Consider the following 22,205-nt stretch of genomic DNA (forward strand, 5'->3'; position numbering starts at 1 on the left):
TATCTACACAGTGACACACTCAATACTAAAGTCAACAAAGAGGTACCAAAACAGTCATAAAATGAGGGGTACAAACTTTAGGTTAATTTCCCTTTTAGTATCAAGAAGACAAAAGTAAATCCACACATTAACTTTGTTTTCAAAGTTTTGAAGAGGAGATATCCAAGATTTCTCCAATTTGGTCTGAGATTCTAAATGATTAAGGCAAGGTTTTTTTCCATATGGATAGCCAAATTAAATTCATGTGCCGGCAGAATGATAGCCCTATGTAGACACATTCACATTCACATTCATAGATCACTTTTAATATAAAAAGTTATGTAAAATATAACCATGTATGTACATTAAATGTATTCATTGTTTACTTCCGTGTCTTTTCGGGCATTGTGGGCATTTTCAAAAAGTCCTCAAATTAATTAAGGTCCGATGCATTGCACAATAGTCAACAGAAGCCTAAGAAATAGAATATCTTCCTAGCTTCAAAGAAGTCAGACAGTTCAGCAATGTAATAAATCCATGAAAACTTTATTGGGGTTGGGTATGACAGGGATGGAAATATATAACCTGCATCAGGGGTTCCTTTGATGGGTTTTTATAGTATTTCCTGTGGTATAAGTGTTAGTGTGGATCTGCTGTGGCAGGCATCTCTCTTCATCTCCAGTAGGAACAAAACAACATCAGAGTTATGGTTAATGTCACCACCACAATGTCACTGAGCAGAGCAATGGAAAATGTGCGAGTCAATCAGTCTGAAGAACTTCACAGCCGCATGCAGATTGTGAACATAAACTACTGGCATTGGTTGTTGGACCGGTAAAGGCCAAAGGTATCACTGATAAAGATGCAAATAAAGTGACACCACCTGAGGTATTGGTGGTGGAGAGGTGTGGTAGGAGGGAAACCTTTTAAGGGGCCAGTATATCATCAGAAGTGCTTGTTGGATGGTCGAATAGCTTTGGAAACCCTCTCCCCCCACACCTTTCCAACATCAAATGAGGGGGTGGATGTGTCTGAACATTTCTGTAGTTTTCCCAAACTGACGATTCAACATTCGTGCCCAGTTCACACTTTGATTGGCCAGAGGTTTGAACTTCTGTCTCTAGCTCTCTTTTTCATTAGTTACACAACTATTTCTGTCACTTTTGTGAACCGTCAAGCTTGTCTTTCCCCAAAAAATGTAGTGGCTGTAGTAATTGAGAAGGTAGCAAAGCAGTAAGTGGGGTGACAAAGTAAGAGCGTCAAACTCCGCATAAGGAGGAACATTGCGGTGGTTGATGGGTCTAACCAACACTGGACTTTCACCGGGGAGATGGGTTTGTGTGCTATTTGGAAATAAAAGTAAAACACAATTTTTTTTTTTTACTTAAAGGCAAGGTTGGTAAGGTTGAGAAGCTAGCAAGATTTGAAAGTTGCATCTCCTCTGGGTTCACCCCCGCCCGCCCAACTGGGATTCAACTCTTTTACACAATTTACAGACACTGTGTGCAAAATTATTAGGCAAGTTGTATTCCTGAGGACTTATTGTATTGTATTGTAACAAATACCTTGCTCTGTCAATCAGAAATGTTAATTAACCTCAAATCTGAATATTTAACAAAGGAAAAGTGACTTTTGGTTTTCTCAGGAGAATATCTATGTGTGCAGAATTATTAGGCAACTATTAGTGTGCAGAATTATCATGCAACTAAATGAAAAACTAAAATTTTCCCATCTCACTTGCTTATTTTAATTTCTTAGAGTAAGAATAAAACTCAAAATGGTCAAATAAACACTTCTGATATTTCAAGAAATATTCAGTGACCAATATAGCCACCCTTCTTTTCAATAACTGTCATGAGCTTTCCATCCATGGAATCTGTTAGTTTCTTGATCTGTTGATGATCAACTTTTTGTGCAGCAGCAACCACAGCCTCCCAAATGCTGTTCAAAGAGCTGCATTGTCTTCCCTCACTGTAAATCTCATGTTTAAGAAGGGCCCACAAGTTCTCAATGGGGTTTAGGTCAGGTGAGGAAGGGGGCCATGTCATTATTCTGTCATCTTTAAGGCCTTTGCTGGCTAGCCACGCAGTGGAGTACTTGGATGCATGTGATGGAGCATTGTCCTGCATAGAAATCATGGCCTTCTTGAAGGATATAGACTTTTTCCTGTACCACTGCTTGAAGAAAGTATCTTCTAAAAACTGGCAGTGGTTTTAGGAGTTGATTTTAAGTCCATCTTCAACCTGAAAAGGTCCAACTAGCTCATCCTTAATAATAGCAGCCCATACCGGTAGCCCACAGTACTCCACCTCGTCTCAACTCAAAGTGGAGCTCTGTGCCCATTAGTGATCCAGCCATGGACCCATCCATCTGGTCCGTCAAGAGTCACTCTCATTTCATCGGTCCATAAAACCTTTGGAAAATCTGTCTTCAGATATTTCTTGGCCCAGTCTTGACGTTTCAACTTATGAGTCTTGTTAAGTGGTGGTCGTGTTTCAGCCTTTCTTACCTGCTATGTCTCTGAGCACTGAACACCTTGTACTTCTGGACACTCCAGGTAGGTTGCATTTCTGGAAAATTGCGGCACTGGAGGTTAATGTGTTCCTGGTAACTTCACGTTTAATTCTTCTCAAGTCTCTAGCCGTTAATCTGCGTCTTTTTTTCTCCACACGTTTCTTGTGACCCTGTTGACTATTTGCAACAAAATGTTTGATTTTTCGGTGATCACGCCTCAATATCTTTGCTACTTCAAGAGTGCTGCATCCCTCTGAAAGGCATTTTAAAATTTTGGACTTTTCTGAGTCTGTTAAATCACTTTTTTTGCCCATTTTGTCTGAGGTAAAGAAGCTGCCTAATAATTATGCACACCTTGATATAGGGTGTTGATCACTTAGGCCACACCATCCCTCATTACACAAATACACATTACCTGCTTAAATCAAATTAGCATTGAAGTTTATACAGCTTGGAATTGGAAAATATGCATGAAAATGACGATAATGTCAAAATACTGACTTGCCTAATAATTGTGCACACAGTGTAGTTTCCCTTTTTATTCATTCCCAGGAAAAATGAACTGTACAACGTAACGTTACCCTTTGTTTTTATATTTAGTTCAAATAAAAAAATTTAGCTATAATAAAAGGAAATGCTCCCAGGGGTCGTATTTACTGCCAGCGTACGGGGCGCTTTATGAAACTCTATTATGGGTTGAATTAGAGGGTAGGAGTAAACAACATATGTTGTTGTATGGTTTGGAGAACTTGTTGGAACCGTATCCCCCGTCTCTATGACAGCCAGCTTTTCACTCCATCTTCAAGTTGGGCCGCTCGGAACAACACAAACTTCCAACGGGATTTCCAACGTGGCACCCAGGCCCTTTGGTTTCTGTTCCCAGGGTTCATACTGTTTTTCAGCTGTTTAGTATCAGATTTTACACTGTATCCAGTTTAGAATAGATTAATGATGTTCTGGATGTCCACGTTTAGTACAGATTCAGGAACGGAGGAAAAAAAGAGCATCACTGGTGAGAAAAAAAAAAAACCTTTCCTGAATGAATTAACATTAATAGAAGAAAAGTAAAGAAACACATTTTCTGTGCGTCACACTTGTAATCAACTGAATTGAGCCGATAGCCATCTTTGCTGTGCAACACGTCTCCTTTGAGGTCTCTGATGTTCAGCCACCTTTGCAGTTGAGGGATTACTTTAATGGCGTTTTAGCATAGAGATAGAGGGAGCCATAATTAGCATAAAGAATAAAGATGCTGTGCTAAGTATTTGCATAACACACAGAGCTGGTTCAGAAGAGGGCATTTGTACTTTACATTACATCTCTGATTCACACACACACACACACACACACACACACACACACACACACACACACACACACTTCCTGCAGTGGGTTAGGGTGTTAATACTTCATAAAAGGATGTCTGCTTGTGTTTCATCACACTACATTAACTTATCCTTAACAGCCATGAGGTGAGTCGACAAGCAGCACTCCGATTGGCTTATGACAGCAGGGAGGTCAACACGGTCTCTTCTTATTGGTATAAATCATCTGCGGAGAGTCACAGTGACCCCTCTTGCTGTGAGGATAAGTGGGTGATGGATCCGTCCTGACCCCTGAGGTGCAGGTTGGTCACAGAATAATAGTATCTGCTCCATGTTTAAGCAGGATGTATAATTTAGCAGGGGCAATTTGGAAGAGCGACACCTCATTATGACGACTGAGGAGAGAGAGAGAGTGAGGGGTGGGGTGGGGGGGGTGTGGAGTGCTCAATTGGGAATTTTATACAGCAACAGACACAAAGGTTTTGTTTGTTTCTGTGTGAGCAAACGATTAGCTGATGTCACTGTAGAATACAAAACATGAAATTGTTTATTTTAATAGTAGAAATACCTGAGTGGCATGACTACAACTCAACAGACTCACAGTGAAGAGAAGCTGTTGAGTACAACTGTGTATAAATAAATGAAATGTCTTGCTGCGATCCGTCCTGTTCTGCATTTAACCCCCAAATTAACAATGAAACAATTTCCAATAATAAGATTACAAATAGTTGTGAATTAAAGAGTGTTAATTGTCTTAGTTGTTGTATAAAAGGAAATTTAATGTCACATGCCTGCTTCTTTAAACATAATTTAGATCTATTTTGGTGTATTTTTGGCCAGAGTCTGGATGTATGAGCTTCTATTATATTGGCTTTTTCAATGATCAGCTTTTGCTAACAGTATAAATTGATAGCAGAAAACGTATTGTCATGACTTTGGAATTGAACCTGAGCCAGGAGGCTACAGAAAAGGAAAGCTTGACTTAAGCGTAAAGTTTTGGGTTCCAAAAAGGACTTAATTTATCTGAAAGAATATTAGTTTGTTGTCAAATACGGTAGCATATTTAAAGGAATATTAATAATGCTAACAGATATATTTTATATTTGCATAATAGTGTGTACACATACAGCAAGTTGGCAATTAAAGGGGCTGTACCCAACATTCGGAACATAAATATAGCAACAAACAAATATTTGTGAAGTAAAGATACAGTGGAGTAATGGCGCCCTGAACAGAGAATAAAGCCACACTCCCTCTGTGTGTGTTGTAATCCAAGCTTCTCTGGTCTTTGTTCTGTATGTTAATGCATGTGGCCATGAAAATTCGACCCGTTCTCATTCCGAACTCGTAAAATAAGTACGTTTGGCTGTCAGGGTCTGATGCGACGAAAAAGGCATCTTTCAGCGTGTTTGTGTAACGCACCGGGGACAGCAGCAGTCCGATAGGATTTAGCGAGTAGCGGCAAATTTCCGCGTAAAAGTAATAGCCCCGACCAAGCGCATTTACTTAAAGCACTAAAGGAGACTTTTAGCGTCAATAAAAATGACAAAGGCACCTGACCAAGCATCCATATTTTACGAGATGAGTGTGAGAACGTGTTGGAAAAATCATAGGTATTTCACGTATTGGGTGAGAGCCATGTTGTGGCAATCCCAGCCCACCATTTCTTTCATTAATTCCAGTACAGCCGCTTTAACCCTCTCAATTCGGCCGTGTCCATGACCATTAGATTTAATATCTCCAGAGCAATACAGTGTAGAGACTTACTTTTTGTTTATAAGCAAAGATCAAAGTCCTCTGACAATTGTAGCCCATCCAGAAGCTTTTTCAATCCATCATGGAATTACAGTGTCATTACAGTGTAACATAAGTACATGATTTTGACTCTAAAAACTGACTTCCGTGTACGTTTTGTTTGCTTCGCGACCTTTGGACAGATCGTCTCGCTGAATAGCTGAGAGCTTGCCCTTTCCAGATACCTCTTCTGTGTCTTCATAGCCCTTCCAGAACCTTAGAAATCCGGCCGTGAAGATGGGGACTTTTCAGAGACTGTGCAGAGACTATGCACGCAGATCCAGAACGATAAATTCACGATTGAACAGCTATTTTCTGTGTTTTGTACCAAACAGCGATCTATTTTTCGTTAGCCGGTGGCCATCTTTGATTAAGGGCAAATGACCATGACTTTGACTGACAGCTTTGTTGACCAATCACATGAAGTAATGTGCCCAAAGAGTTTGCTCAGCAAATAGAGAGCCTTTAGAGGAGGGCCTTATATACTAGGGCTCTGTGTGTGTATTGGCAGAATAGAGAGGCCTGGGTGAGACAGCAGAAAGAAGCCTAGAGGCTGACATGAGTGTGATTTGGCTTACTGATGTCAAATAGCAGACAGATAATACATTGAAGATGACACAACTAACTTTTTGGATAAAAGCGTATGTGTTACGAGGCAGGCAGGAGAAGGTTCAAACTGAGGATTTATTAACGAAAGGCAGGGACCAAACCAATGATGGGATCCCAAAGGCAGGCAAACTGAAAGTTCAAAAGAATGCACAAAAACTCACGGGAAAAACTCACAGGATTACGAGCTGAGGAAAACGCCAAAAAACGCACAAACTGACAGGACATGGACACACACGGACACAAAACGATCTGACAAGAGAAAAAGGGAACACAGAGGTTAAATCCATGAGGTAATGCCAAGCAGGTCGACCAAGGCGGAGTCCTTCTGTAGGCGAAGGGGCAGCTGGACTGGAACCAGGCGACGAGTCAGCTGGGCTGGAGCCTGGCGACGGGTCAGCTGGGCTATCAAAATAAAACAGGAAACAGAAATATACCCAATGCACAGAACACTACAGTCAAAACAGGATAAACCGAAACACACAATGAACAGGGAAATAAGGAAACAGAAATATACACAATGAAATATACACAGTCCAGAATACACAAAACAGGATACATCTACACAACAGGGAACAGAAATATACAGAATAAATCAGGGGCGGACTGGGACCAAAATTCAGCCCTGGCACTGTAGTCACACTAGCCCACATTACCATGCAGCCCCACCCACGGACACGTGCATTCACTAATTACATTAATTGTGTACAGATGGTGAAATAATATAAGCAGTACCTTATGTAACAGATTTTTAAACATTTAATGTAAGTAACTGGCAAACAATGCTTACTACTTTTTAAAGAGCACACGTTTATAACAAATGTACACATACTGTCTGTTTATGCCGTTTGTATGCTGTTACTGTCATGCTCTACAGTATGTTGTTCTTTGTTGTCACTGTGTCTGTTTCGATTGTCCGTGTTTCTCCCTGTTGACACTGTACATATTGTCTGTCTGGTTCTCCATCTTTTCATCCGTTTCAACTCTCTAACTCTGCAATTTTAACTCTGTTTTTGTAGCTGTCTGTGATTATACTTCAGGGTTTTTCCCCTGCTCAGAATTGGCCTTTGGGGGAACACATAAAGCAATTTATTTGTACATAAAAAAAAAAAAAATGGTCCGGCTCCTCTGGCATTTGCCAGAGTTGCCAGATGGCCAATCCGCCCCTGGAATAAATATATGAAACAGGAAACGGCAACAGAAACTCTGACATTACTTTCAAACCTAGAAAGCTTGAATTAAAAAAATGCTGGTTTCATATTGTGATATGAATGGGTGAGGGTTAAAAAAAAGGGTGAAATGTATCTTTTAAAAAAACGCTAGTCTCACATTGGCAGACCTATCTCCACAGAACTGTGTCAGTGCCGGAGTCTACCCGTTGTCACTCCCAACTCGTAAAACACGGACTGGGCAGTGGCTCCCAGCGTCAGATACCGACGTAATGGCATTACGACCATGGCACTGTGAGATGACGTAGTATTAAGAGTGCCAAGGGTAGCGAGTAGTATGAAAGACTGAAATGCAGCGTAAAGCGGTTGGTTGGGCTGATGGATGGGTCAAACAACACAGGACTTTCAGCTAACAGGGTTTGTGTCCCATCCTTGTCCTACGTGTCACAGAACAAAGCATTTTCATGAACCGGCCATATGATATTGTACGAAAATGTATGCACACCAAAATATATGACATCCTACGAAATTAGGAGACTGCCGGCTGGTCACATGACGCCAGCTGGTCACGTGATGCCGGCTGCAGGGATGGTCTGGGGCTAAAAAAACAGCCCTGGACTTTCTCCCAAATAGGCCCATCATCCGGCCATTCGCCCCTAGCCATGCGCGACAGACACTAGCCAGGAAGTCCTAGCGACAAAAGTTAAGATTAGGAAAAATATTGTGGTTTGGATTAAAACACTCCTCAGGAACACGCATTTCCTGGGTGAAAGACTTTAGTTTTCTGTGGGAAAAGAACTCAGCTCTCTGGCTTGAAAGTCTTGTATGTTAACACCCACCCATCTACCCCGACCTCTTCCCTATACAGCAGCCATCAATGTAGCGAATACAGCAAAAAAATTACAGTGCTTAACTTTTCATAGATTTTTGAACGAATGGTTCATGAGAACAGGCTGCACAGAAACATAGAATTTATAACCCCACCCACGATCTTTTCCTAAACTTAACTGTCCCGTTCTTGTACCGCGTGTCACTGAAAAGTACATTTCATAACCCCACCCACGATCTGTCCCATTCCTGTGCTGCATGTCAGTCAGTATGTCTCGGCCCAGAGCGTCAAAAGTGACATCAAGAGTCGCGACTCTAAAGAAGACTTTTAGCGTGAATAACAAACACCTAAAGCACATGACCAAGCATCCATATTTTACGCAATGGGAGAGTGAGAATGTGTTGAGGCCAGCAATACATCCTCACTCTCCCATCGCTGGCAACAATGCCTATCTATTCTGGGATGGGGAAATAACGCTCTGGCTTGTTTGTATTTCTTTAAACCAATCACAACCACCATGATAGTGAAAATAGGGAGAAGGGCTTTATCCCAGCAATGTACATCAAGTGAGCCAGACTAAAAAAATCATCTCAGCCCCCCTAAAAATTATAACAGTAAAAAACATTTATTTTCAAATCAATTTTAGTGCTTCAAGTTAGAGTTAGGGAACGTGTCTGTTAGTGACAGAGGACAAACACTTACAGGTTCAAAGGAAAGGGTTAACAGAAACGTAGTGTTGGCCAATCGGAGGAGGTTGTGCCAGACTCCTGCCTTTGGCTGAGTCGCTATCTAATCTGTCAGAGGGAGAGCAGGATAAGCATAACAAGTATAACGTTGGTAGTCCCCAGAGAAGTAGTTGGTAATTTCATAGCGCAGATTAGAACCTAAATTGAAACGTAAGCAACTAAAATTGCTGAATGTTTGAACATTGTGTCACTGTTACTGTGACTTATAAAGTGTCAGGTTTAGTTCCATCATAGTGTTAATAGTGTCAAAAACTGTTAGCTGACGTTGTTGTTGGTCAGTAGCTAGCTCAGAGATTACCGGCTATCTATCCGTGTCCCATTCTCATCAGGGCCTGAGCCCCCCTGAAGGTCTGATCCTAGAATCACCCCTGAGTAAAGTACTCATGTTTCAGGCTTTTTCAGACTCATAAATTCTGCTGAAATCTTCCATTCTATGTGTGTTGGTTTCTGGCCATCTGTTAATGTCAATATCAATGAATCTCAGATGTCATAATGCTCTGTTCAGGCTGCACAGGTTTCATCCCTGTGCGAGACAATAAAGCATGTTCTTAATTTGAATTGCGGAGAGAATAAAGAAAGAGAGAGAGGAGGAGGAGAGGAGGGCTGAACTGCCAGCTCAGTTCAAATGGGAATCTGGTCCTCGGGGTACATGCACACGTATGCATGTGAGAGACAGATAGGAGAGAGAGAGAGAGAGAGAGAGAGAGAGAAGGAAGGGAAAATGCAATTCCAAATTACATGTGCTTGTGCTGCAGCGTGGGAGGCATGTGTTGGAGGGAGTGAGGGTGTGTGTCAAAGGGAGAAAGAGAGAGAGAGAGATGATTGAGGAAAGAGAGTGGAGATGATGGAGATTCTGCCCGGCAGTGAATCTGTGAATTGATGTCTTTGACATAATCTGGGATCTTCATGTGGTGACGCCAGTAAATTAAAACTGAAAACCCAGCTGATGGAGTATTATTATTACAGTTGAGGGAGTGATGATACAACAGCGTTTTTACTATATCTTCTACTTTGCACATCTCCTAGCAACACCAACGGACACCATTTTAAATGTTTTTATAATACTGTGGCTATATCTATGTTAGATCATGCTTGAGAAAATAACTGAAGTCATGTTAACAGCAGTTCCCATTTAACCTGGTTTAAAGAACTGAACCTACAGAGATACATCACACAGTACTCTTCCAACATAGTGTACACAGGATCTTTAGTCATGACAGTCAGAAAAGACTGAGCAAATGCACACTATACAGTAATAACACAAATGTCATCAATGAATAAATACATTTTCCCTCCTCGTGTATGCTAAAATTGGTTACACGTGTTATGAACTGGGCCAAGAAATTTGTAAGTGTATTTCGTAAAACTATGGTAAACTTCTGAACTGTGACTCTGCACTGAAACCTGGATGAATTGGATTATAAATGTTGCACACCACTGTGTTTCTGTTTATGAGCAGTTTTTGGCCAGTATTTCTGTTATGATTTCTCATGCTCATATTAGTGCTGTCATTGACCCAGTTTCAGTTGTAGAAATGTTCAGCAAGGCAAAAATGCACCTTGTCTAATAAGTTGTGATGTCTAAACCCATAGTCAACTCAACAATTGCAATGTGTGTCCCTACTACTATTATCTCTACGAATTTATTTACCTTTATACTTATATGTATACTAACATATACTATATGTTACATAAAATAAAGCTTCAGTCACAGTTGATATTGCTCAGCCCTATAATCATATCATCATCAGGTGAAGCATTTAAATCCCTTCAGCAGACCTTCACTCAGACACCATCACCAAGTCTGAGACTAATTTACCTACACACAATTTTGGACTATCTGAGATGAAAGTTGACACGTGGAAAAATCTTTGTTTCCCAGTCCAAAACAGCAGAATTCTGACCAAATTAAGGACCAAATTATTATGATGTGACTGCTGCTACGACTCAGATCTGCAAGCCAACCAATCAGAGCATGGCATGAAATCACAGAACTTTTGCAAACACCATTTTTGAAAAGATATACACACAAAAACCAAAATGATGTAGGCTAAAAGAGCAAAAAAAATGTTTTCTCCCCATCTCCTTCAGTCAAAGCGTGCTGATTGTAAGAGTGGTGCAGATGGATGACGCCTCTGCTTTCATATACTATTTTCTATTTACATTGTAGCACTACGACAGATTTTATTGGACCCAGATTTTATTGGACCCATCTCACACAGTGTGAAATGCAATAAACTTAAACAATCAATGCTGTAGTCTAAAAGCACCCCAACAAGACAGATCCTCCTGACTCTTTGAATGGGAAGTTATCTCGGGTTGGTCATGCTCCTGCATGGTGTTTGGTGTTTTAAGCCCCCAACGTCGTCTTCCAGGCAACACTGCCTGGAAGGCACTAGGATTAGGCAATGGTTAGGGTTAGGTGCCTTGAAGTTGACGGTCGCAGCGCTGCCTTGAAGTCGATGTTGTGGGCTCAAATCACCATCGAGCCTCCTGCACCTTCCACTGCCTCAACATTCTCTATTTGTCTGACTAATAACAGACACATGTCATTGCCATGATAGTAACTGCAGTAGTTTTAACAGTCATGCCATGCATGCAGTAAGGAACTGACTGTTATTAATAGATGGCATTATCTCAATTATCTTTAACTGAACAAGCAATGATGTAATGTTTTTAATACTAATGACTTAGTATTTCAGGCACCCTGAGGCCTTGTTTATGTCCACTGGAGGGTGAACTACAACACCTGAGAGACCTCTACTCATCAACACTTCCTGTAGTACTTTATTTCTATACTTGTCTAAAAGCCCCTTGAGTACACACGGCATGATTAAAGTCTATTTCACTTCGTAGCATTCCTCACATTTGCACAACAAACAGTTATAGGGACAAGAGGCCATGTGAATGTGAGGCTATTTCCTCCTGAAACATGCTGTGCTGTTGCTCATCACTCAGGAACGGTACAGAATTGCGACACACAGCTCCACACAGTTCAAGCCGAAATTATAAAATGATGAAAGCTTTTTTGCAGCACGCTGAAAGGTTTCCGAGCCGCTTCTTGGTGAAATATCTTTAATGTATCTATCAAAGTCTACCTGATGAAAAACACTCGCCTGAGTGGTGTATTAAAGAAATGTAAATATGAAACAGGCTTGTGGTAGAGTCCTGTCATCATTTTTTTTTTCACTTTCATGTGTCGAGCATTGGTTACAAAATTGTTCATTTTCTCTGTGGTCATGAAAATATATAAATATAATATCTGAAAACTTAGCCGCTGGTGCTCTCAGCGTGATGAGTGAGAAAGACTCTTGACAATAGGGCTGATGCTACAGTATGTGTGTGTGTGTGTGTGTGTGTGTGTGTGTGTGTGTGTGTGTGTGTGTGTGTGTGTGTGTGTGTGTGTGTAACCGATGCCCATTTGAAAGCTGGGCGCTAGTCTTTCGTCCTTCAATCGCCAATTAACAAGGGCCCATTTAATTGCAGTGGTTTGGGAGGGCATACAATTACCACTGGAGCTGAACCAAGCACACACACACACACACACAAACACACACACACACACACACACACACACACACACACACACAATTCTTCTTAATGAGCGGCACTATCAGCTCTCCTTTCTTCCCCTCTTTCATTTGCATTTTGCTCACTCTCTCTCTGTCTCCTCCTCACCCTCCCACCTGCTCTGTTGAGGCGTTTAGATTAAACTCCTCCTGCCTTCTTCTTCTTCTTCTTCTTCTTCTTCTTCTTCTTCTTCTTCTTCTTCTTCTTCTTCTTCTGTGTTTCCTTCAAAGCTGGTGACAGATCTCTCTTCCTCTCCTTGTTTCCTTTGTCTCAAATGTTACATCAAACCTTCTCCTCTTCCCTTCTTTCCATTGCTTTCTCACCTTTCTTTATTTAGTTCCTTGCCACCTTTTCTTCCCCCACTTCACCCTTTTTCTCTGATTACCTTCCCCCTGTCCTGCGGTTTTGTTTTCTTTCTTTCATATGTCATTATGTTACAGCATTTTTACTGCAATGAAAGACACATGTGGATGGATATTTACACGGGCAAAGATTTGTAGGAAGCACACACAAAAACATACATTTTGTTTTAAGCTGTTCAATTCCTCCTGTCATATCAATTGTTTAAGTGCTTTGACTTGTGACTATATTCATACCTGTCTCCCCTTTCTTCTCTTTCTTTCTGTCGTTCTCACACAGGTTCTTTTAAAGGCATGTGTAAGCAGATAGATCACTTCCCGGAGGATGCTGATTATGAGGCAGATGCTTCCGAGTACTTCCTACGTGAGTTCTTCCTCAATTTCATCCATCCATATTTCCATGTTTTTATCCATTTTATATTAGGGTCAATTTTTTTTCTACTACCTTATTTATTTATTTTCTTCATGTATTACATTATCTGTAAGGGACAAGTACCTTACAGAGAAACATTGACAGCTGCAGAAGCAGTGTTCAGTGTCCTGAACACGTGTACATAGCTGAAGCTGATTTCCAACACCAGTTCCTTGATGGGCATTGTTCTGGAAATTCCCATTTTCAATGACCATGTAACATTTACAGTTTTGTTTTCAAACTCATTTTGTAAGAGTAGTTTAAAATCATAAAGCACCTGCATAGCACTGCCATATCCTCATACATACGTTTTACAATTACATGTAAAACATGATTTAATATGTGATCATAACAATAGTTTTATACAGATAATACACTGAATCTGAGGGATCACTGGAGTTAAAATGGTTGCTCGCTGGGATAGAAGGATATGTCAGTACCAACTCTGACACCAGAAAACTTGAAGGCATACTATGTAACTTTTCCCTCTTCGGTCCCCCTACAGGTTGTCTCATTGGAACTACAGCCACGCAAGCTGTAGTCAGGGAGGGAAAAGTTACATAGTATGCCTTTAAACAGATGTTCTAAGCTTGATGTTAGAGGGAAAGAGAGAGAAGAGGGGTGTAGGGGAAAGCAGCCTTGGACAATGAGGACAAAAGGAAGATGGAGAAACAGAATCGAGAGAAGGGTTGACAGGAGAAGTTAGAGGTGGAAGAGATAGGACGGAGAGAGTGTCAAAAAGAAACTGGAGGGAGCAGCGTAAAGGTGGAGAGACTCAGAAGAGGAGGAGAGGTAAAGGGTAGAAGTAAAAGGATGAGGTCAGTGATGAGGAAGAGGAGGGAAGGGCAGCAGAAAGAGTGATGCAGTCTCACCCAGGTTTTCCACAGGGCGCGTCTGTGCTGTGTTCCGGCTGCGCCATACCACACCAGGAGAGTCTCAGAAGTGGAGCGTCTTGCTGCCCGACTCACAGATTTTATTGTCTTTACAAGTACTTGAAATAACAATCACGTGTATATTAAGCTAGTATCTACCTTCCACTCCAAGCACTCCTATGATTAAACTCCATGCCATCTCTTTTCTGGCAAAAGTTGTTTCGTATTATGTTTTTCCACCTCCAAGATGAATCTTTCATCGTCCATGGTGTTGTAGAGGATACATATATTGTGGGGGTGGGGGGTCTATTGATAAATTGACTGGATGCGCTCGTTGTTTTCACTTCCTGCCCAGCTGTCCGAGCGCCCCGCAGCTCGCGGAACAGAGAGCCGCTTCACGCACGTTTCTGGGATGCGCAGCACAGCTGGTGGAATATCAAGCATTGACTTGAATGGCCGCGATTGCTCACGGGGACCATGGTGCCTCCAGAATGCAGTGCAGACACACCTGGTGTAAAATAGGGCTTAGAGAATAACTTCCAGGAGGGGAAAGAGGACAGGAGAACAAGGTGGCATGAGATGGCAAAAGCCAAGGAGAAGGGAAGGTTGAGGAGGTGAAGGACAAGGAGTAGGGTACCAGTGCAGTGCTGTTGCTCTCCCAGCGGCTTGCCAATTAGGACACTTTCTTCTATAAATACTCTAGGCTCCGCTATGTGGGTCACACCTCTCCCTCTCCTCCTTCCTTCCATCTATCCATCCTTTGCCTCCTCCCTCTTGCTTTCCATCCATCTGTCTGTCCATCTCCGCAGAGGCCCACGCGCCTGTCTGACAGCTGGTGGATGGAGGCCATGGGGTGGAGCAAGGGGGATGATGGGGAACAGGACAGGGAGGGAACCGAAAGTTGGTGTCAGAACCCACATAAAAAAAAAATGTATAGAAACTTTCTGAAAGTTTTGAGCAAGTTTGGTTTGAAAAATGCATCAGAGGTTCTAAATCATTTAGTGTGAGTTGTTTTTTTCAACACTTCACAACAAATAATGGCCTAAAATATTCCGCTGGTTTTGGGTTTTATGAATTTATGAAATTTATGAACGTGTGTAGGATTTCTATAGGTGAGGTGTGAGGAGTCCTTATGGTCCTGAATGACTTTCTGAGTGAGCCCTCTGTAGAGAATAACATTATACAGCCACAGGTGAAGGTAGAAGCAGCACCCATGCCAAAAATGTCCCCATTCAGATAAATATTCCCCCGACAGGGATGAGACATTGATCAGTTGGTGCTCTGGTATCTTTTACACCCTTGAGGCCACTGAAACAGCAGTCGCCAGTTTCTTCCAGGAGTGGAAGAAAGAAGCTACTTATTTTATATTACTGTATTTTATCCAGATGAACCACTGATCCTGCATTCCTTCCTTTCCCACTGTGCGTCGTCATGGCAACCATTTGAAATATCTGTGCACTTGTGTGTTTGTATATGTGTGAGGTACACTTCAGCTTGGGACCAACCTAGACCAGCTGAAAAATACAAAGGCTGGACTAACCACACATAAAGGTTGTTCCCACGTCTATTACAGTCAGGGAGGAGCACAAATGACTTGCTGTTTATATGCAATGCAATTTGCACTGGAAAAAAAAAAGCAGGAACAAGGGGCAGAGTTTGGGTGAGAACCTGGATGGAGAAGCATGGGGGGTTGGTGGATGGCTATGTACACTATGTATTTGGTCTAATTGAACATTGTTGTGTCAGGCGAGTTATTGTATGTGACTGTGGCCATTGCCACAATGTGTCCTTCTATTGTCATTCTGTTTGTTTCCTGAGCTCCACTTCTATGGATAGCAGGATTACATACTGATTGTCAATGTGTAAATGTGAACACATTGACTCTTGAACTCTTTGCTTTTGGTTCTCTGTAATCTTCAGTGATAGGGTAATGAAAGCTCATTCTACTGTTGCACTCACTGTAAGACACTCTGAATAACTTAATTACTGAAATGACAATTTAAAGTGTAGAGGATGACACAGTCTCTAAAAAATGGAAATTATGCAATATTTGTTTATCAGGGCAGGATTTTCTCTATCACTCACTCATACACATTCCCCACCTGGAAGGTTCCCAATACAACCACAGTCTCTTACAAGTGGCCACTGAGCAGCCCTAATGGACCGGTTGGGTGCCTTGTTGTACAGCTGAGAGACAGGAGAACACTGCTCTTCACTAACCCCCCACAAGTCTTAAATGATGATTCATCAATTCCCAGGCTTCTGCCACCGTGAATTTCAATGATATTGTCTTTACTGTCAGAAGCCTGAGATAATGATATGAAAAAGATCGCCAAGGAAGCTCAGGGAACAGTAGCACTCACTGTTTGTTGACTAGTGGGCTCCTGCAATTCCCTCATATTACAGGGAATTGCAAATATATAGGACGATTGTGCTAGCAGCTCATACAATTCTTCTCATGGCTGCATGTAGTTATCGCGGGAGCAAATAGTAAGTGAGGTAACAATAGTATAAGACCGCAAAATTCCACATACAGAAGTAAGTTGTGGTGTTAGATGGCTCTACAAAGCACAGCATTTTCACTCAGGACACCAGGGTTCATGTCCTGTGTGAAACCAAAAGTCAACCATGATTTTTTTAAATGAACAGAGTTTTCTGGAACTTAGTCTGTGATGCAATAAATTCAAGTTATGTCCTCATTTTAGTAGGTTTACGTGTCTCATTTAAAGTATTTTTGCTGCCTAAACCTAACTAGTTCCATATCACAATGTTAACTACATGTTTAAAAGTGCGACTGTTACCTTAAGTAGAACTGTCACGTGACAAAAATTGCTATCGTGGTCACGTGTTACGGTCACATGTTGGCTACCGTGCGGCCTTATCACAGCATTAAATAAAACGCTCAAATATGTAGTTTTGGGAGTCATTGGAAATCAACCTTTTCTGTCGTTTAGGTATTGTAGAAATATTTCTTCAGTATGAGGGAGTGTTGAATGTTACAGCAGGCCTTTGACAGCAGCTGTTTGACATAAACCCTCATACCTTATCTACAAAATAGGTTGCTTGACTAGTATGACTGAATTTAACTCATATCAGTATTATGTTATTTGCAACTTGGCAGCTAAATCTACTTAGTTAAGGAAACATAGTTTACATGGTTAAAAGAATCAACATCAATTGTTGGTAGAAGACAGATAAAGTTAGGGATGTCAGCAGTCAACCCATTTAACACAAAATTAAATATCATCCCTCTTTCTCTTCGCCATGTTAACGTTGCGCACTGAAGAGAATTCAAGAGACTTTGAGACCTGTAAATGTATCCAAGATGCTGCTTCAGTTGTCTTCAACTAAAACACACTACACTGGATAAAACAGGCAACACTGGTCCCTGACCTGGTGCCACATCAATGACTGGGATGTATCCACAAAACATTGCGGTGCAGCAGTGTTTATCTTATTATTGTGCATTCACATTTTTACTGCTTTAGAATCAAACGTGATAGTGTAAAAACGTGCAGCAGCTTTTCAATTTTAGTGGAAAAATCCACCTCCTCAAATGACCCAATCACATTTCTGGAAGACATAGCCAGACATGGTACAATTTATTAACACTCTGCCACCATTTACCACAGCTTATACTAACTTAAACAGTAGTAGACAAGTAGATGACATTCTTTTTGGATTATTTATTTATCTCTCTCTCTCTCTTTGCCCAAGGGTCCTTTCGATCTCATCTCTCGCTCTCTGAGCCCTCTAACCCCGCCACCCTCACCCTCCTCTCTCTGGGTGAATTTGTTCATGTGGTTATGTAAGGCCTTCCTCCTGTAGCAGTACTATCAGCCGCAGCCACCACCCCAATCCTTCACTACAGCATAATATAGAGGACAAGGCTTACACGTTCGTAAGTGTAAGTTCATCCAAGCGTGGTATCAACTCTGATCACACGTCATAATCACAGTGGGAGAAAACATTTTTGGAAATCAGTAGCCTATGTAAATGTATGTTATTAAATTACTTTTATTTATTTTTTGATTCACAGATATTAAATTAGTTTTTGTTTTATTCATTCTATCAATCTATCACCTAGTTGGCTACAGAATGTGTTTTTGTCAGTGCAGTATAAGTAGGAATTCTATAAATTAGTCTTCGAACCATATAAAACGTTAAACTATTTTTTTATTTAGTTTTTATGAATTTAGATTTGTTCTTAGTGCATTAGTATCATATTGTGACTGTTGTTGGCTGTGGCTGCTTATTAGTTGACAATGAATCATGCTTCTGCTGTTGTTCATGCTTTCTCTCTTTTGGGCTCTTTTTAAGTCAACCACATTTTGGATCTGGTCTAATTTTCCTCGGGTCCCCTTCTGATCACATCTCTCTTTTTAGAAAATGGATGTGTGCATGTGGGCTTCAGCTAGGTTTTCTACGACTCCATTTTGGATGAGCTCCAAAATGAAGTAGTAAAAAAAGATATTTATTTTTAAGATTATCAAGGACAATTATTAGTCTTCTATTGCTGGCCAATGGGAGCATTTGGGAGTAGAAAGTTTTATTTTGCAAGACTTTGTACACAAATATGCATGAGAAAAGAAGTGGTGCATGATTACATGGTACATTAATAAAAACATATTTAACACCTAATTAGAATAGGAATCTTACAGCAATAGGTGACGGGTAGTCAGTCCGATGAAAGCTTGCTTCTCCTGTCTATTAATATTGTTTCTAATCATGATCACAGACTGACCAGGTAAGCGGAGAATGTTAAGATAGTACAATTTTACAAAATCACAAATTGTGTTTCATGACACAATAAGGGAAAGATCGACCTCTTGGTTAATATTTTAAAAGCCAACATTGACTGTTATCAGGTGTGTTAGCTAACTAACTAACTAAATTTACAAGATCTTGTGAAAACAAAGATGATAGGAGGACATAACATTCACCTCAGCCTGCTGAGACTCTGTGATGTCCTACATAAGCCAGTGTTTGATGTATAGTCTAATGTCCAACATATATCTGTCTGCTATTATTGCACATGAACTCCTATTGTCCTTGAAACCTGGACTGGTATTTGTTTTATCGTAGAGTTACTGTAGGTAACTAGAGAGTCTGTCTCTTGGTGTCACGTTAAACACGTTAAAGTGTGTGTTAGGGTTGTTAACAAAGAAACTATGTGTATTTGCAGTTTAATTGAAATAATGTAAACTGTACACTTCGTTCTTACTAAGGGTGTGTATAAGACATGTGTATGGTAGGTGTGTGTGTGTGTGTGTGTTTGTGTGTGTGTAACAGAATACATTTAGAACATTACAGTATCTGTGTGTATGCAGGGTTAGATAGAAAGGGTGTGAAGTATAAAACAGTGTGTGAATGTGGTGTGTGTGTGTGTGTGTGTGTGTGTGTGTGTGTGTGTGTGTGTGTGTGTGTGTGTGTGTGTGTGTGTGTGTGTGCATTGTATAATGCATGGAGCCATTGAATGGGATTAGATATGGCTAACAGCTCTACTCTGGCCCTAACTGGCTTGAACAAGGCACATAGAAACACACACTTTACACATACTTCTAAATTTGTGAGGAGCCCAGCTCCAACCATCAGAACAACTACCTAATCTCAACCCTAACTAGTGATGGAAGAAGAAACCAGACCCTTTATTTAATCGTAGCTTGTGGAATGTTCAACAACTAACGGTGCTATGAAGCGATGCTTTTTGGATGGGTGAAGTGGAACATGTACATTGAAGAGCATGTGGGTGCGAGGCTGTAAATGTTCCTGCCAACAGCTATTCCAGTGATTGACAGTTGGTGGCAGTATCATAGGCCAGAAATACGCCAGGAAACAGAAATGCGTCAGCAAAAGGGGGAAAGAAAATGCAAATATGTAAATTAAAGATGTTTCACGAGGAAGGAACTAAATGCAACATGTTTGTCATATGTCAAAGATGCAAACACTGTTTTTATTTGCCTCTAAAATTGAATGCAGTAGAAGTATAAAATACTTTTAAATATTCAAGGACATGCCTCAAAATTAAGACAAAATGACTTAAGAATGGTATTTAAGTTAAAGTATTTAGTTACTTTACACGCGTTACCTTTTTAATGCACAAAAAGCCATTTAAACAATTGAGGACTGGCCAAAATGTCCTCGTTTCACAAAAATGTCCTCACTCGTTAGGTCTAAAACTTGGTCCTCACAATGATAGAAACACAAGAAAACACACACTCACAGAGTCCTGATTTGCTCTGAACACTCTGAAGTGGAAACAGTGCGCAGTCTCGCCGTTGCTATAATTAGACCGCTGGATCTTCGTACATAATGCTAATACTCTGGATTGGAATGCTAGGAGACACGTGTTGTCACCCACTGATGACGTCATCCGACTGGCTGATGTCACCGCAGCTATTTTTGGGAGCCGAGTTGTGACATGGAGGCATATCACGGTTTACATGAGTAATACGGCATGATAATGACTGGCAGGCTGCGCAAGCACCCTGGTGTGCGTACAGCATTAATACAAAAAACACACACACACACACACTTACACACACACACACTTACACAGGCACGTGCAAACACACATCTGCCCAGTGGTGTGTGTTTTCATGATCAGAGTTTTTTTCTTCCCTCTTTATAAGATCTGTTCATTTTCTAAAAATGATTCTACTGGTGAGCATGTCTGTCAGCTTTACATGGACAAAAACACACACACACACACACACACACACACACACACACACACACACACACACGTAGCCTACAGTTAGTTATTCCCCTGTAGCTGTTTTGCCAAGTTCCCACTACCACATGTTCTTTGCTGCTGGGTTCTCCCACGTGGGCGAAAACGTGTGTGTGTGTGTGTGTGTGTGTGTGTGTGCGTGCGTGCGTGCGTGCGTGCGTGCATGCGTGCGTGCGTGCGTGCGTGTGTGTGTGTGTGCGCGTAAGAGGAAGCAGATCGTTCCTGCGTGGGTAGTATACAGTGTGTATGGGAAACACCCCACTTTGGAGCTTGAGAGTGAGCAAGTGAGTGGGTGGGAGGCTGATCGATAAGTGTGTTCACTTTGTAGCTTGTTGAGCTGGTGTGTGTGTGTGTGTGTGTGTGTGTGTGTGTGTGTGTGTGTGTGTGTGTGTGTGTGTGTGTGTGTGTGTGTGTGTGTTTGTGTGTGTGTGTGTGTCTCTCTGTGCGTGACCAAGTATCGGGGGGTTGCTGCACTGTAGTGTAGATTCTGTGTATATACTCTAAAATGTGTGTGTGTGTGTGTGTGTGTGTGTGTGTGTGTGTGTGTGTGTGTGTGTGTGTGTGTGTGTGTGTGTGTGCGAACCCAGGGATCTCCCAAGGTGGTGTCCACCCCCGCCTCTATAATTGAGCCACAATTACAAGGCTCTCCTCTGCCGCAGCTAATGAAACCATAAGTCAGCCAGAGATACACACACACACACACACACAACCATATAAACACACACCACTGCAGCAGAACCAACCATGTGGTGGGAGAAATGAAGGGAAGTGAAAGTATAACAGAGAGAATTAAAAAAGAAATAGGTTTGAGAGACGGAGGAAAAAGACGTGTGTGTGTGTGTGTGTGTGTGTGTGTGTGTGTGTGTGTGTGTGTGCGCACGCTCTGCGTTCTGTCTGTGTATTATATCAGAGCCATTAGTGCACAGTACATATTGACTCACATGGTACAAGGATGACAGGATGTCACACGAAGTGTTGCTTAGTTAAGTTGAGATTCAACAGGAAATGCAGGTTGTGATATGTGTGATAAAATGTCACACAGCTGACGAGTAGTTATATTTAAGATTACCTGTAGGCCTATATTATTGGAATATCACTAGCAGTCTAACAGTTATTATCATCAAGATTCTGTACTCCCTCCTCTGGACAACTGTTCCAGTGTGTGTAGGAATGATATTAAGCCTTCCTAACTCTCTTCTAATTTAAATTTACCATCAGTAAAATAATAACTCTTCACCACCGCATGGTCCGACAGGGAAACATTACAACAATATTCCAAATCACTTACATGAAGATAA

The 22,205-nt window shown here is 41.2% G+C and overlaps 1 protein-coding gene across 1 annotated transcript in view; it reads left to right on the forward strand.

Annotated features, from left to right (window-relative positions):
• The window catches only part of cacng2b (calcium channel, voltage-dependent, gamma subunit 2b), a 71,361-nt gene that overhangs the window by 38,508 nt on the left and 10,648 nt on the right, over positions 1-22,205 (forward strand). The window contains exon 2 of the mRNA XM_078268167.1: positions 13,171-13,254. Coding sequence (XP_078124293.1) covers positions 13,171-13,254 — 84 coding nt within the window. The remainder of the gene's footprint in view (positions 1-13,170; positions 13,255-22,205) is intronic.

This window comes from Sander vitreus, chromosome 2 (genome assembly GCF_031162955.1).
Source record: "Sander vitreus isolate 19-12246 chromosome 2, sanVit1, whole genome shotgun sequence".
Taxonomy (NCBI): Eukaryota; Metazoa; Chordata; class Actinopteri; order Perciformes; family Percidae; genus Sander; species Sander vitreus.